Source organism: Aquarana catesbeiana, linkage group LG06 (genome assembly GCF_042186555.1).
Source record: "Aquarana catesbeiana isolate 2022-GZ linkage group LG06, ASM4218655v1, whole genome shotgun sequence".
Taxonomy (NCBI): domain Eukaryota; kingdom Metazoa; phylum Chordata; class Amphibia; order Anura; family Ranidae; genus Aquarana; species Aquarana catesbeiana.
Window position 1 is genome coordinate 358378526 of NC_133329.1, and position 15647 is coordinate 358394172.

Below are 15647 nucleotides of genomic sequence, written 5' to 3' on the forward strand. Positions count from 1 at the left end.
CCATGTGTTCTGCCCTCCTGTAAGCATGTTTGGTTTGTTAGACTGGCAGCACTGTGTGGTGCAACACAGCCCTGAATAGCTGGGAGTGCTGACCTATCCCAATCTGTATGTTGCTGTGCAGAGGATTACAGAATGTTATTATCAAGACAATCTGGATGCTTATGCTAGTTCTAAGTAAAAAACATATTTTAAAGGATAAGTCATTGAACTAAACTGTGTTTGTTTTATATCTGTTTGGATATCAGCTTTATCAATACATAAAAAAATGCTTTGAGAGAAATAAAGCACATCAAAAATGAAATAATCTCATGAATATTTTACATGTGGTCATGCTTTTACTGACAGAAATGCAGTTTGGCTGGTGGAGAATCACAGATCTGGAAGATCTCAAATCTTTATTGAAGGTGCTTAATCTCAGAGGAATAAGGGAAAAGTCTTTACAGAAGCAAATTCAGAAGCACTTAGACTACATCACCCAAGCTTGCCTGAAAAACAGAGACCGTAAGTGTCTTGCTGACAAATGAACTGCTGGCTAAAACATCCTCATAATCTGCATGTGCGGAAATTTACAGACATCCTAAAAATAAAGTCATAGATAGATAGACCTTGAAGATAAAATTAGGGGTCTTTGCTTTTCTGTTGTATGTAATTGTTTCTTCTCCTGTAGCCATCATAGATGTGAAAGGACGTGACAAATGTGAGCTGACACGAGATGTGGTGGAGAATTGGTGTGTGGAAGACCATGAGATGGAGATTGACATTGCCATTCTCCAGCAGGTGGAAGATCTGGAGAGACGAGTGGCTTCTGCTAGTTTACAAGTAAAGGTAATAAAGAGTGTTGCGTCGTTATGATTGACTTCATTTAAAAAGCCATGTCACATATTCCAGGCAGCTATATTATTCAGACCTAATTGTAAGAAAAAGTTCAGTTTCCTCTTCTGGTGCCTCATTCAGCTTGCTGTGTGAATCCAGAAGAACAACAATACCAAAGCCAAGTCTATTTCACATCATTTTCAGATAAACTTTTTTTTTAATGGTGAAGGAAAACACTAAGGCTGGGTTCACACCATCGCCGCATGCGGCTCCCAGCAGGGGTCCGGTGCGTCCTGGTTCACTGTTTCAGGTCCGAATTTTTGGCTGAATTGGGACCAAAAGATGCACAGGGCTCCTGTACAAATTTCCACCGGAGCCGCAGCGGAGATATGTGAACCGGCTCCATAGAGATCCGGTCAAAATCTCCTGCTATTGCGTCTTCTGGTACGTTTCAGGTCGGAATTCAGTCAAAAATTCGGGCTGAAATCAGACCTGAAACGGTGAACAGGGATGCACAGGACCCCTGCTGGGAGCTGCATCGGTATTAGGTGTGAACCCAGCCTTAACCACTTCCCGCCTGGCCTATAGCAAAATGACGGCCGGGCGGTGGTTCAGTTATCCTGACTGGGCGTCATATAACACCCTGCAGGATAACAGCCACCTCGCCCCCGTGGGGGCGCGCATCGCGGCGATCGGTGGTGCGGCGTGTCAGTCTGACGTCGGAGGCTCTTTACCACGTGATCAGCCGTGTCCAATCACGGCTGATCACGATGTAAACAGGAAAAGCCATTGATCGGCTTTTCCTCACTCGCGTCTGACAGACGCGAGTAGAGAAGAGCCAATTGGCGGCTCTCCTAACAGGGGGGGTCTGTGCTGATTGTTTAGCAGCGCAGCCCCCCCCCCCCCCCCGCGGATGCCCACACTAGACCACCAGGGAAGCCGCCAGGACCACCAGGGAAGGGGGCAACATGTGGATGGCCAGGTATGTAACCCATGGCCATCCACATGTGCAAATGAATGCTCAATCTGTGCCAATTAGTGCCCACAAATGGGCACTGACTGGCACCATTATGTAACAAATGACATTAGTAATGCCCAGCAATGCCACCCATCAGTGTCATCAGTGCCACCCATCAGTGCCCATCTGTGCCCACCTATCAGTGCCCATCAGAGCCCATCCATGCCACCTATCAGTGCCACCTATAAGTACCCATCAGTCCCACCCATAAGTACCCATCAGTGCCGCCTACGAGTGCCCATCAGTGCCACCTATCAGTGCCCATCAGTGCTACCTATCAGTGCCCATCAGTGCCACCTCATTGGTGCCACCTCATCGGTGCCCATAAGTGCCACCTTATCAGTGCCCGTCAGTGCAGCCATATCAGTGCCCATTATTGAAGAAGAAAACATACTTATTTACAAACATTTTAACAGAAACAAAGAAAAACTTGTTTTTTAAAAAAAATTTCTGTATTTTTTTATTTGTTGCACAAAAAATAAAAATCGCAGAAGTGATCAAATACCACCAAAAGAAAGCTCTATTTGTGAGAACAAAATGATAAAAAATTTGTTTGGTTACTGTGTTGTATGACCGCGCAATTGTCATTCAAATTGCAACAGTGCTGAAAGCTGAAAATTGGCTTGGGCAGGAAGGTGTCTAAGTGCCTGGTACTGAAGTGGGAAGGTGCTCTGCAATAGAAGCTATAAAAAACCAAATAAAAGTGACTAACTGAAATTGTAGTCAAAGCATCCAAATTTCCTCCAAAAAAACACCTCAATATGGGGGCTACCAAAGACTCAGAATTATATTATGTCTGCATTTCACTGTGTAGTAAATACCTTTGGAAATATAATGAAAACTGTCAAAGTATGGATATACAAACAAAAAAAACATTGGAAGTAATTAGATAAATAGCGCTTGGACTTTTTAGGCACAACAAAACAAAAATTACAAAAATATAAATTTATTTACAAATAACGACAGAACATATATAAAACCACACTGATCAAATAGACCAATGAGGAAAGTATAAAGCTAAATATAACCAGAGAATCCCTCAGGAACGTAAAGCCGTCTCTGCAGTGACACACAAAGTGCATGTGGTTTTTAGATGTGAGTTTATGCTTTACATTATATATTATTCAAATGCTCCTGAAGAAGTACAAGGCGCGTAACATGTAGAGCAAGATATTACTTCACTGCAATATAACCACACTCCTGGATTCACCGTTATTATACAACAAATTCTTCTGTTGGTAGATTCCATGTAGCTATAAGTCGGTTATATTTAGCTTTATACTTTCCTCATTGGTCTATTTTATCAGTGTGGTTTTATATATGTTCTGTCATTATTAATACATTTATATTTTTATAATTTTTGTTTTGTTGTGCCTAAAAAGTCCAAGCCCTCTTTATCTAATTACTTCCAATCTCAATGGGACGTGGCTCCTTGTATCTATTAGTGTCCACAGTACCACTCTGTCTTGATACAGTAATCATTTTTCAAACAAAAAACATTAACACATATTAAAAAAATATTTGCTTTGGGGGAATGCAATCTAAATTAATGTGTAGATATCAGATCCATCCTGAATGAAAATCTTCCCATAATTGCCAAAACCAGTTTTCATTGTCAGAAACTGATACACATAGATACAGAAAGTACTTTACCAAGTGTGAATTGGCAACATAATATAACATAACTTGTTGGATTTCATAACAGAGCCGTTACAAATTATGCGATCGTTCAGCAAACTTTGAGTTGTGTACAGATTTCTGACAAGGTGGTCAACACCAGGGATATTTTCCTTCAAGATTGGTCTGATATATACACATTGATTCAGTTTATTTTTCCCAGGGGGTACTGCTGAGGCAACATTTTTAATCTGTTTTAATAATAAATAGTAACTTTTCGTCTAAAAGTTATACCCTTATGGTTTTCAGTGTATTTCAATAGGTTATATACTATACAGCGAAATGTAGACATAACATAGTTTTGAAAAATGTCCAAACCATCCCACTCTCCATATGTTCCTGTTGGAGATTAATCCAGGGAGCATGAGTTTTGTGCTCCTCTATGTTTCCAAGTATAAAGCCACACGTTGATCAGCAAACCAGAGAATATTAAACAAGATCCTTTATTAAATGCACTCCTCTGAAGCATGTTTTTGTACCCGCCTGGCATTGTTTTTAGGCAGATTTAAAAAAGGATCTTACTTTATATTTTGCAGTTGTGTTGATCAGCTTGTGGCTATAACTTAGCTTTGTATCCTGTGTCTCCCACTTTCTCTCTGTTGGAGTACTAAAGCCTACATCAATCTCTTTAGCATTCATTGCTTCCAGGAATATCAGATGCCTGTGTTCCCTGCCATACATACTGCAGTGGCTAAATCCACCAAACTCTACGATATTACAGGACGCAGTAGGGATCTGGGGCAGTGGTCGGCAACCTTTCACATCTCATGGACCACTAAACTCACAATTTTGGACAATTCGGACCACTAGCATGAATTTTAAATGACTTGTACACCCCCCCCCCCCCCCCGCACTCTGCATCACACGGCTCCCTCACACAGACTCATCATTGGATCTCACCTCCTTATCTAGCCATGTGATCGAGCTCCGTGCTCCCTCCCACAGTTTGTGATCAGCGCAGCCATTGGAAGTCCCTTCCTTCTTCACCTTCCACTCTCTGCACTACTCCTGATGCCTCCCTCTGAGATCACAAGAGTCAGAAATACAGAGGAGGCATCGAGTATCAATGCACGCTGGCAGTATTAGACTGTTAGCACACAAGCACATTGAGAACAACACTGGAAACAACATTGGGCGGTATATATCCGCCACAATGTTGATTTGCGGCAGAACCCCTGGGGACCACCAAAATTTTCTTCATGGACCACTGGTTGGAGACCGCTAATCTAGGGGATGCAGGATGGAACAATGGCACATGGCAAGGGGGCAGAAGAATCTGACACTCCTGAAATTGTTTAACGCTGAAGAGACTAACAGACACTGCAGCACTTGAACCAGGCTCCATAAAGGTGAGTATAATGCCGCGTACACATGAGCGGACTTTTCGACCAGACTGGTCCGACGGTCTATCTGATGGACTTCCGGCGGACTTTCCCAATGAACAGACTTGCCTACACACGATCACACCAAAGTCCGACGGATTCGTACGTGATGACGTACGACCGGACTAAAATAAGGAAGTTGATAGCCAGTAGCCAATAGCTGCCCTAGCGTTGGTTTTCGTCCGTCGGACTGGCATACAGACCAGCAGACTTTTCGACTTTTCGGAAAGATTTGAAACATGTTCCAAATTTAAAGTCCGTCAGATTTTAGACTGAAAAATTCCGCTGCAGGTCCAGTGAAGCCCACACACGGTCGAATTGTCTGTTGGACTAGTCCGGTCGAAAAGTCTGCTCGTGTGTACGCGGCATAACAGCTCTTCTATTGCAGGGCATCTTCCTTTTGGATTTTCTTTTACCCTGATAAGGTTTAATAAGAATGTTTTTTGTAAAGATTTTTACCCCTCCCTTCATAAGAAGTATTAAACAATTCTAAAGAAACACATAAATGAATCACTGCATTGGGCTACCACGTGGGCACCATGCTTCTCAAAGAAAAAAACAGAGCTGCCCATCACAATGGGGATTATTTACTAAAGGCAAATCTACTTTGCACTACAAGTGCAAACTACAAGTGCAAAGTGCACTTGAAATTGCACTCAAAGTGCACTTGGAAGTCGCTCTAGATCCGAGGGGGAAATGCAAGGAAAATAAAAAACAGCATTTTAGCTTGCACATGATTGGATAATAAAATCAGCAGAGCTTCCCCTCATTTCGGATCTACCCCTCAGATTTACAACGACTGCACTTCCAAGTGCACTTTCAGTGCAATTTCAAGTGCACTTTGCACTTGTAGTGCAAAGTGGATTTGCCTTTCATAAATAACCCCCATTGAATATTTGTGCTAGTCTTTGTATTGTGGACCTTAATTCATCCAGCACCCTATTACTCATAAATAACAATAAGGTTGAAGTCTAGGCAATTAAATATGAACATGTTAACTGTTTAACCTGTCAAAAGATTTGTAATTATTTTAAGCCAGTTTAATAATCCAGACATCCGTGCCAGATAGAATAGTCAGGTGAATGACCTCACTTTTCTCCACAACACAGCAGCAGTGTAGCTGTGTCACTGGTTGAGCCCATGTCTGGTGTAGCGTCACATATGGCGACCCATCACATTTGGCTACCTGCTGGAGTGCGCATGCGCAACACCGCCATATGCGTTCCAACACTTTTACGACAAAACAGCACACTAAAACCGTCAGATAGTGTGACTGACGTTGAACTGCGCTTGCGCAGTTATTATATGGCTCCACCACCAAGTCCAGGTTCAAGCTCCACCTTCAAAGTGGACATAGAGTTAGAATATAATTATGCCGAGCGAAGCGAGGCCATGCCCGAAGCGTGACGAGCGAAGCGAGCCCGCGAGGGGCCCTATTGCAAAGTGGTGTCGTACAATGAATAATTATACAGAAGAAGAGCTTGTCTGTAACGTCACTTCCGTGACATTATCTCACGGTTTCACTGCTCCGTATTGTCATAAAAACTTTTGGAACGCATATCGGCAAGTTACACATGCGCAGTGGGAAATTTCTCAGCGGATCGTCACTTCTGTAGCCAAATGAGATGGGTCGCCATATGTGACGCTACACCGACGACTGGACGATAAAGGAGAATAACCATATTGGTGAATCCTGATGCACTCATTCTATACACTTTTCATGTGGCTTGTTCCCTTAATCTGGCCATACATTGTTAGTTTGCTTTTACTTCGAACAGTAGGCTGAAGGAAAGAAAACTGATTCCTCCATCCACACAAACGAGTTGGGTGAAGGAATCCACCCGCCAGGACATTGTATTCTGCACCCGCAGATGCCAGGATACACTAATCAAGCAAAGTTTTTCAACATGTACCTTTGATAGCAGTTAATCAAGCAATTGACTTCTGTTGAGTGGGGATGGCCACACACTGATGAAAATTTGTCTGGTACGGGTACCTACTGTGCTGGGTGAATTTCTATCAGTGTACGCCCAGCTTAAAATGCAGATGACTTTTAAGTTTGAAGACTTTTTTCCATGCTACAACTTTTACATTTACATAAGCATTTGTGAATGAAGCTTGCATTTACTAATGGAAAAACATTTTTATTATCTTTGCCCATTGCCCACAAAGACAGTAGTAAGAATACATAATATTCTCATGATTTTATGAATGAGAATCCTAGGTAAGGCTGGGTTCGCACAGCAGGAGATTATGACCGGCTCTCTATGGAGCTGGTTCACATATCTCCACAGCGGCTCAAGTGCAATTTGCACAGGAGCCCTGTGCGTCTTTTGGTCCATTTCAGGTACGAATTCAAACATTTGGGTTGAAATCGGACCTGAAATGGTGAACAAGAACACACCGGACCCCTGCTGTAAGCCGCGTGTGAAGATAGGGTGAACCCAGCCTTAGGGGTCAGTAAACATGGGACATTTACCTCCTACCCTCCCCACTCTTCCTGGCATCCTGCACTTACTAAACCCTCTACACGCTCACAAACATCATATCTATAACCATTCTATTCCTAAAAAGTAAGAATACAAATGTGTACAAAAATAATTCTGTGACCAACAATGATAAATAAAACAAAGTCTGAGCACACAATTGGAAGGATCTCTGTGGGCTGCAGAACACATTTGTGATGTATACATCTGAGCCGGAAGAGATGGTTGAGAGGCACCAAATAGCTTTGTGTACACAGCAGCAGAGTATTCTGCCATTTTTTACTGTATACCTGTATATGTTCGGCTTTAAAGCCCAACTCCAGGTACAATTACCTTCACATGTTTCCAGCATGCAAAGGTTTTTGTACCTTGTACCTCGCTGTCATGCAGGCATACTTGTACACCGTTCAGACATAACATTATGACCACCCACCATAACCCATTTAACCCATTAAGGTATGGACACTAGACCTCTGAAGAAATTCTGTGGTATCTGGCAGTAGCAGATCCTTAAGCCCTGTTAGTTGTGAGCTGGGGCCTCCATGGATCGGTCTTGTTTTTCCAGCACATCCCACAGATGTTTGATTGGATTAAGATCTGGAGGACTTGGAGGCCATGTCAACACCTCAGACTCGTTGTTGTGTTCCTTTAAACCATTCCTGAATTCATCAGACCAGGCCACCTTCCTCCAATCATGTGCAAGCTAAAATGCTGTTTTTTATTTTCCTTGCATGTCCCCCTCGGATCTACAGTGACTTTACTTCCAAGTGCACTTGCAGTGCAAAGTGGATTTTCCTTTAGTGAATAACCCCCAATGTGTTATTTTTCCATTCCTCCACTGATATGGTGTGCTTGAAAAATATATAGACTAAATGGCATATCCTTTAATCTAGTGTCCAAAACAAATTATTTTGGTGCCTCATTTGGTGTTTAAACCAATAGGATGCCCCCCTCTGGGCTTTGAAAGTGTCAATAAGGTAAAAGTAGATCTGTTTTTTTTTTTTTCTTAAACAGTTAGGCTGGATTCACACATGTGCAGTGCGAATTCCAGCTCCGTTTTCTCTGCGAAGAGAAAAAGCAGCTGTTCAGCGATTCCTCTCCATTGTATCTGCGGATCAGCTGAGCAGGAAGAGGGGAAATATAGTGAAGAGGGGGAGAGAATTATTGTTCACAACGGAATGCATCTGCAAATCAGATGCATTCCCATAGAAAATTGTAAGCCTGTAATTCGCACCGCAATGCCCAGAAAACACACACGTTTTTTGGGCAATGCAGAGTGCGAATGCAACGCACATATGTGAACCAGCCTTATTCAAATGAACAGATTTTAAAATGTGTAAAAAAAACAGTGTAAGCCGCATCCAATTTATATAGGTGTGAACCCAGCCTAAATCAATGCAATGTTTTTAAAGACATGGTCATATATTAAAAGCATGTACTGTGAATGACATTCTAACAATTCTCTTGCTGCTTAGGGCTGGATATGTCCAGAGCTTGCCTCCGAGAGAGAAGACTTGGTTTATCATCAACATAAGTCAGTTACTAAAAGGCACATAGATAATGATGGCGAACAGCATCCAGCAGAAGGAGAAGGCAATCCATGTGCTGTAGAACGGAGGAGCGACAACCCTCTAGATATAGCAGTAACCAGGCTGACTGACTTGGAGAGGAACATTGAAAGAAGGTATCTGAAGAGCCCCTTAAGTACCACCATTCAGATCAAACTGGATAATGTGGGCACAGTTACTGTCCCTGCTCCTGCACCATCTATTAGTGGTGATGGTGACGGGTAGGTCATTGACATTAATATATATAACCAATCATTGTGCTTCTTTGCTCAGTGGAGCCTGTTATCTTTTGCCTGTTGCTCTCTGTAGCTTCCTGTGTGTCTTTTTACAGGTCATGTTATCCTGCATGGTGCTTCTGTACAATAATCTGTGTTCTGTATGTCAGCAATCCTGAAAAGCTGTTCTAAATATCTAACCTGAAGTTGAAACTGACTGTGGCTAAGCTGCAAGACTCCTATTCAATCTGGGCCCCATTCATCAAAGTGTCTAAAAGAGAACTGGCCACCAATAAGCTTATGGGAGAATCTGAATATTCAGTCTTAAATTGTAATATTTGCTTACACTTACCTGTCCCCTTATTTGGGTTTACTTACTTGACTCCAGCAGGGAAGATGGGTCACTGTATAGGCATGTCAACAAGTAAGGGGCTCTTTATTGGATGTTTTGCAAACTCAGAAGCTGGGTGATGGTGTGTGAGGTCAGACAGTTGACAGGGCACTAATTCTTTAATATCAGGTCACTTCTTACCCCTGGAGCTCAAGCTGAAGAGTCCGGCTCAGGCAAAGTAGGTAAAGCTGAAAAAAGGGGGCAGATATAAATGTGTTATAACAGTTTAATTAATGAATATTCATATTCTTGTATAAGCCCAAATGTGACTTGTTTTCTCAAGAATTGTCTGTGGTGCAATATAGAAAATAAGATTTAAATGTGTACTGGAAAGCGACAGTTGGATCAACTGTTGGAGTATGATTGGATGCCAGGGACACACAGACAGTTCTTTTTTTTCAGCCACTTTGATAGTCAGGCTCTCTGTGCTCTTAATTCAGTAATTTTGCTTTAACTTTGTACATACTGGCTGTTTACCCCTGTATTGTCACTGCTTGGCTGTTTAGTGTGATTTTGAGTTATGTTTGATTCGGGTCAATTACTGAGCGTATTCTTACACTGTTACACTGCAGGGCGGAGGATGATATCGCCCCAGGTCTGAAGATCTGGAGGAAAGCACTGTCGGAAGCACGCAGCGCTGCACAAGTATCACTCTGCATTCAGCAACTGCAGAAATCTATTGCATGGGAGAAATCCATCATGAAAGTTGTACGTTGTCCTATGTTTTGATGTTCATGCATGTTAGTACAGATCTTCTAATCTGTCTGAATGTAGGCAGGATTGATCAAAAATAAAGAATTCATCACAAACTAAAATATCAATTAAAAAATTATGATGCAACACACAGGGGGTTATTTATGAAAGGCGAATCCAGTTTGCACTACAAGTGCAAACTACAAGTTTAAAGTGCACTTGAAATTGCACTTGGAAGCGCAGTCGCTGTAAATCTGAGGGGTAGATCTGAAATGAGGGGAAGCTCTGCTGATTTTATTATCCCATCATGTGCAAGCTAAAATGCTGTTTTTTATTCTCCTTGCATGACCCCCTCGGATCTACAGCGACTGCACTTCCAAGTGCACTTTCAGTGCAATTTCAAGTGCAGTTTGCACTTGTAGTGCAAAGTGGATTTGCCTTTCGTAAATAACCCCCAAAGTATTGGTATTAGCTTTGCAATCAACTGAAAATACTGATTATTAATCAGTCTTAGATGCAAGCAATTAAACAAAGCTGATCTGTTATAATCCGTTCTATAGTATGTACACATGTATCTATTCAAGCAATGAAAAATGATCAACAAAATTACTCCATGGCCAATCAACATAGCAGAGTCCAAATTAATCAAGAACTCTCTATATCAATTCATTGGAGGCCTCTGGTTTTGGAAAGATAATTTTCTGTGAATTGTTTGCTCGGGAGACACCTTCTTCTCCTGCACCAGTAATGTCTAGGGGAACCATGTATTTGGGAATATCAAACCCAACTGAATTCAAACAGCAATAGCTGATCAGCCAGTGATCCAATGACAGTTAGGCCTCATGCACACTGGGCTTAAAAAACGCTACTTTTACAAGCTGTTTTTCTTTTTAGCCTGTAAAAGCTTCTCTATGTTAGCCTACGTATCTAAAATCACACTTAGATGTTTACAGGAGTATTAGAAGAGGAGCATTTACAGGCTGAAAAAAAACCCACCAAAGGCGAATTCGGGAGAGGAGCTAAAGAGCAGAAAAAAAAACGCTGAATGTGGCTAAATGCATATAAACACACTTAAACACATTTATTGTTCTTGCATTACAATGGTCAGAATAAATGAATATGCTGGCTAATGAAATCCATTAACGCTCAAACGCTTGACACTCCAACCCTGAACTGAAAGGTTTACAGAATAACCAGTTTTTATTGACTGTACTCCTCTCTTTCTTGACTTTGCAAATTATTCCTGTTTAGTAGAGTTGGTCAGGATACTGCTAACAGATTATCATCAGTCATTTAGCACATTTATAATTGTAGTGGGGCAAAGACAGAGAGGGATCATTTGCAAGACAATAGTGGGGCAAAGACAGAGAGGGTGCATTTTCAAGACAATAGTGGGGCGAAGACATAGAGATATCTGCAAGACACTAGTGAGGAAAGACAGATAGATAGTAATCATCCACAATAAAGTACTGGGGCAAAGACAGAGAGGGATCATCCCAAGACAGTAATGAGGCAAAGACCGAGAGGGATCAACCCCAAGACAGTAATGGGGCAAAGACTGAGAGAGATCATCCGCAAGACAGTAATGGGGCAAAGATAGAGAGGGTTTATCCCCAAAACCGTAGTGGGGAAAAGATATAGAGGTATCTGCAAGACAGACAGGGATCATCAACTTGACAGTAGTGGGACGAAAACAGAGCGGGAGCATCCCAAAACAGTAATGGGGCAAAGATCGAGGGATGATCCACAAGACAGTAGTGGGGCAAGGAATGAGAGGAAACCTTTCACAAGACAGTAGTGGGGTAAAGACAGAGCGGGATCATCCACAAGACAGTAGTGGGGCAAAGACAGAGAAAAATCATCCCAAGACAGTAATCAGGCAAAGACCAAGAAGGGTCATCCCTGAGACAGTAATGGGGCAAAGACAGGCAGAGATCATCTGAAAGACATTAGTGGGGCAAGGAAAGAGAGGGATCATTCCCAAGATTGTAGTGGGACAAAGACAGAGAGGGCTCATCCACAAGACAGTAATGGGGCAAACACAGAGAGGGATCATTCCCAAGATTGTAGTGGGGCAAAGGCAGAGACGGATCTTTTGCAAGACAATAGTGGGGCAAAGACAGAAAGGGATTATTCGCAAGACAATAGTGGGGCAAAGACAGATAGGGATCATCAACTAAACAGTAGTGGGACAAAGACAGAGGGGAATCTTTCACAAGACAGTAGTGGGACAATGACAGAGAGGGCGCATCCCGAAGACAGTAGTGGGGCAAAGACATAGAGGTATCTGCAAGACACTAGTGGAGCAAAGACAGTGAGGGATCCTCCACAAGACAGTAATGGAAAAAAGACAGAGAATGGTCATTTCCAAGATTGTAGTGGAGCAAAGACAGAGAGGGATTATCCCAAGACAGTAATGGGGCAAAGGCCGAGAGGGGTCATCTCCAAGACAGTAATGGAGCAAAGACAGAGAGGGATCATCCACAAGACAGTAGTGGGGCAAAGACAGAGAGGGATCATCTCCAAGATTGTAGTTGGCAAAAGACAGAGAGGGATCCTTTGCAAGACAGTAGTGGGTCAAAGACAGAGAAGGATCATCTGCACAATGGTAATGGGGCAAAGACAGAGTGGGATCATCCCCAAGACAGTAATGGGGCAAAGACAGAGAGGGTGCATCCCCAAAACAGCAGTAGGGCAAAGACATAGAGGTATCTGCAAGACAGTAGTGGGGCAAAACCAGATAGGGATCATCCCCAAGACAGTAATGGGGCAAAGATCGACAGAGATCGTCTTCAAGACAATAGTGGGGCAAAGACAGAGAGGGATCATCCCCAACACAGTAGCGGAACAAAGACAGAAGGGGATCATCCCCAAGACAATAATGGGGAAAAAACAGAGAGGGATGATCCCCAAGACAGTAGTGGGCAAACACAGAGAGGGATCATTCTATGCAGTAATGCAAATGGGGTGAATTCTCTATGCCTATTGTAATCTTTACGTAAGCCATGAATAGGGATACAAAGCTACTACTTGACTAGGTCTCCCCTTTAATTTATCTCTCGATAAAGCGGAAGTTAAGTAAAGGTTGAAGATTACTGATGCAAGATAGAGATATATTTATCTGTATTTTTACTATAGATAATGTAGGGTTCACTTCAAAATGTATCATAATACTCGTAAATCAGAATTGGGATGGTGTAGAAATGTTACTGTACAATAATGATTTCTCTCCCACCTACTGTTGTTCATTGCTCTTGTTTAATGTGTGTGTTGCAGTACTGCCAAATATGCCGCAAAGGAGATAATGAAGAATTGCTGCTTTTGTGTGATGGATGTGATAAAGGATGTCACACATACTGCCACAAGCCCAAAATCACTGCTATACCAGAGGGTGACTGGTTCTGTCCTGCCTGCATTGCTAAGGTAAGAGAACTAATGAACTCCTTATATGTGGATTACAATGAGCCAGGTAAGGTTTTTTGAGCATACCATATCATATTATCCCTCTTGGGCATGCTCGGCAGCTGTTACAGATGTGCCCAAAAGTGGTACCCAGAGCATGCTTGGAGGTAAATTCATATATCACCTTGTTGTTCCAGGGGTACTTTAGCATCCCTTGCAAGACTGAATAATGTTTCTACTTGTAATATTCATTAAATCCAATACATTTACTTATGAGAATGTTTATTGTGCATTCTGAAGCCACAGTTTTTTTATTTCCACCTAAATTAATTGTGTAGTAGTCATCAGTTACCCTTAGAAAACAGTGTGTTGGTTGCATTTTAGGCAAGCGGACAGACTTTAAAAATGAAGAAGGCCAATTTAAAAGGGAAAAAGAGTTGTGAGCCGAAGAAAGGAAAAAAGGCATCCGGGGAAGCAGAGGATGAAGATACTGCAACTACTGGTGGCTCTGGAAAAAAGGGGAGCAAAGATCCTAAAAAAAGAAAAATAGAAGAAAATAACTCTAGTCCCTCAAAACAAGAGACTTCGCCTGCATCTAAGAAGTCAAAACACCACACCAAGGATGATGCTAAGGAACTGGCTCTCTGCAGGTGAGACATTTTGGTTTAAGTAACTTAGCCACTTAAAGAACTTCCCTGGCACAGTCACACATGCAAACCACTTTGGTTACAATCCAATTCACCCGCCACTATGTTTTGGACTATGAAAGGGAAAACCATAAAACATATAAATTCTGTGCATCTATAGTAGTGTGATGCATTTTGAACTCAGGAGCCCAACACTGCAAGGCTCCCTGTTAACCACTGCAGGAGAAGTTTAGGTATTATTTTTTTAGCATGCCGGACCAATGTAAGTATGAATATCTCATATTGCATATCTCATACCCAGTTAATGCCTGTGTATGCTGCAAATCTCAGGGGCGGGAAAAGGTGGCTTCATTCACATACACAAGGTGGGCACAGAGAGCGCACAAAGCCACCCTAGAACAGGAAATCTGAGAATAGCAGAAAAAAGCTTGTATTTGAGAGAGATTTGAGAGAAAACTTGTGCAATTGTGAGTTCAGCAGTATGAAGATGATTTTCTGAAGGACAAGGGTAGAGCTGTATCCACTACATCAGTCTATGAGGGGGGCAAATGTTTATTCTCCTTTTTTTATAATTAAGTCCATTATATTGTAAAGCGCTGCGTAAACTGTTGGCGCTATATAAATCCTGAATAATAATAATAACTGTATAATAACAAATAAGAGTGCAGTGCTTCACAGTATTTAATAAATGTCCATGTGTTAAGTAGATAGCTAGAGTCCCAAATGTAAACAAGCCTAGTAGGCAGAAAGTCCTTAATAGGCTCCAAAAACCAACTGTAACAGTGTAGCGTGCCAAAACACTCACCAGAAAATGAATAAAAACCAGCATAAAATCTAGGCCTGCAGGCCTACACGCTGATGTCATCATCGCCATGTCCTTGTGCTTGGAGAGGCGGCCATCTTTTTGCCGGTCCTCCATGAAGTTCACCTGCTGCCCATGATTGTATGCTGTTTTTTATTTGTTTTCTGGTGTTTTGGGACACTACACTGTCATGGTTGGTTTTTGGAGCCTATTAAGGACTTTCTGCCTACTAGGATTGTTTACATTTGGGACTCTAGTTATCTACTTAACCAGTGGCAGCCCGTCCATATGGGGCAGTAGGGGCACTGTCCCCCTAATCTATGTGCCTGGCCCTTAATCCACATGCAGGGCGCCAGACACATGGATTCCAACGGTGTTTTTTTTGTTTTTTTTAGAAGCACATGATTAGAGCCTGAGGCTCTAATTGGCTTCCAAAAAGGGTGGGCTCGTGGCGCAGAGCATTGCGCCCCTGAGCCCACCCAGTTATGTGACAATAGCAAATTATTATTCGCTATTGTTTTCCTAATTCTCCTTCCAGGCAAACAGGAAGCGG

General features: G+C 42.2%; 1 protein-coding gene across 21 annotated transcripts in view; it reads left to right on the forward strand.

Annotated features, from left to right (window-relative positions):
- The window catches only part of BAZ2B (bromodomain adjacent to zinc finger domain 2B), a 441294-nt gene that overhangs the window by 420190 nt on the left and 5457 nt on the right, over positions 1-15647 (forward strand). For 16 of the 21 annotated variants that reach the window (XM_073634089.1, XM_073634092.1, XM_073634081.1 and 13 more), the window contains 6 exons: positions 346-501; positions 668-825; positions 8852-9165; positions 10123-10258; positions 13520-13666; positions 14030-14295. In XM_073634089.1, the coding sequence (XP_073490190.1) occupies positions 346-501; positions 668-825; positions 8852-9165; positions 10123-10258; positions 13520-13666; positions 14030-14295 (1177 nt within the window). The remainder of the gene's footprint in view (positions 1-345; positions 502-667; positions 826-8851; positions 9166-10122; positions 10259-13519; positions 13667-14029; positions 14296-15647) is intronic. The other 5 variants (XM_073634094.1, XM_073634099.1, XM_073634100.1 and 2 more) reach the window with 1 other exon arrangement.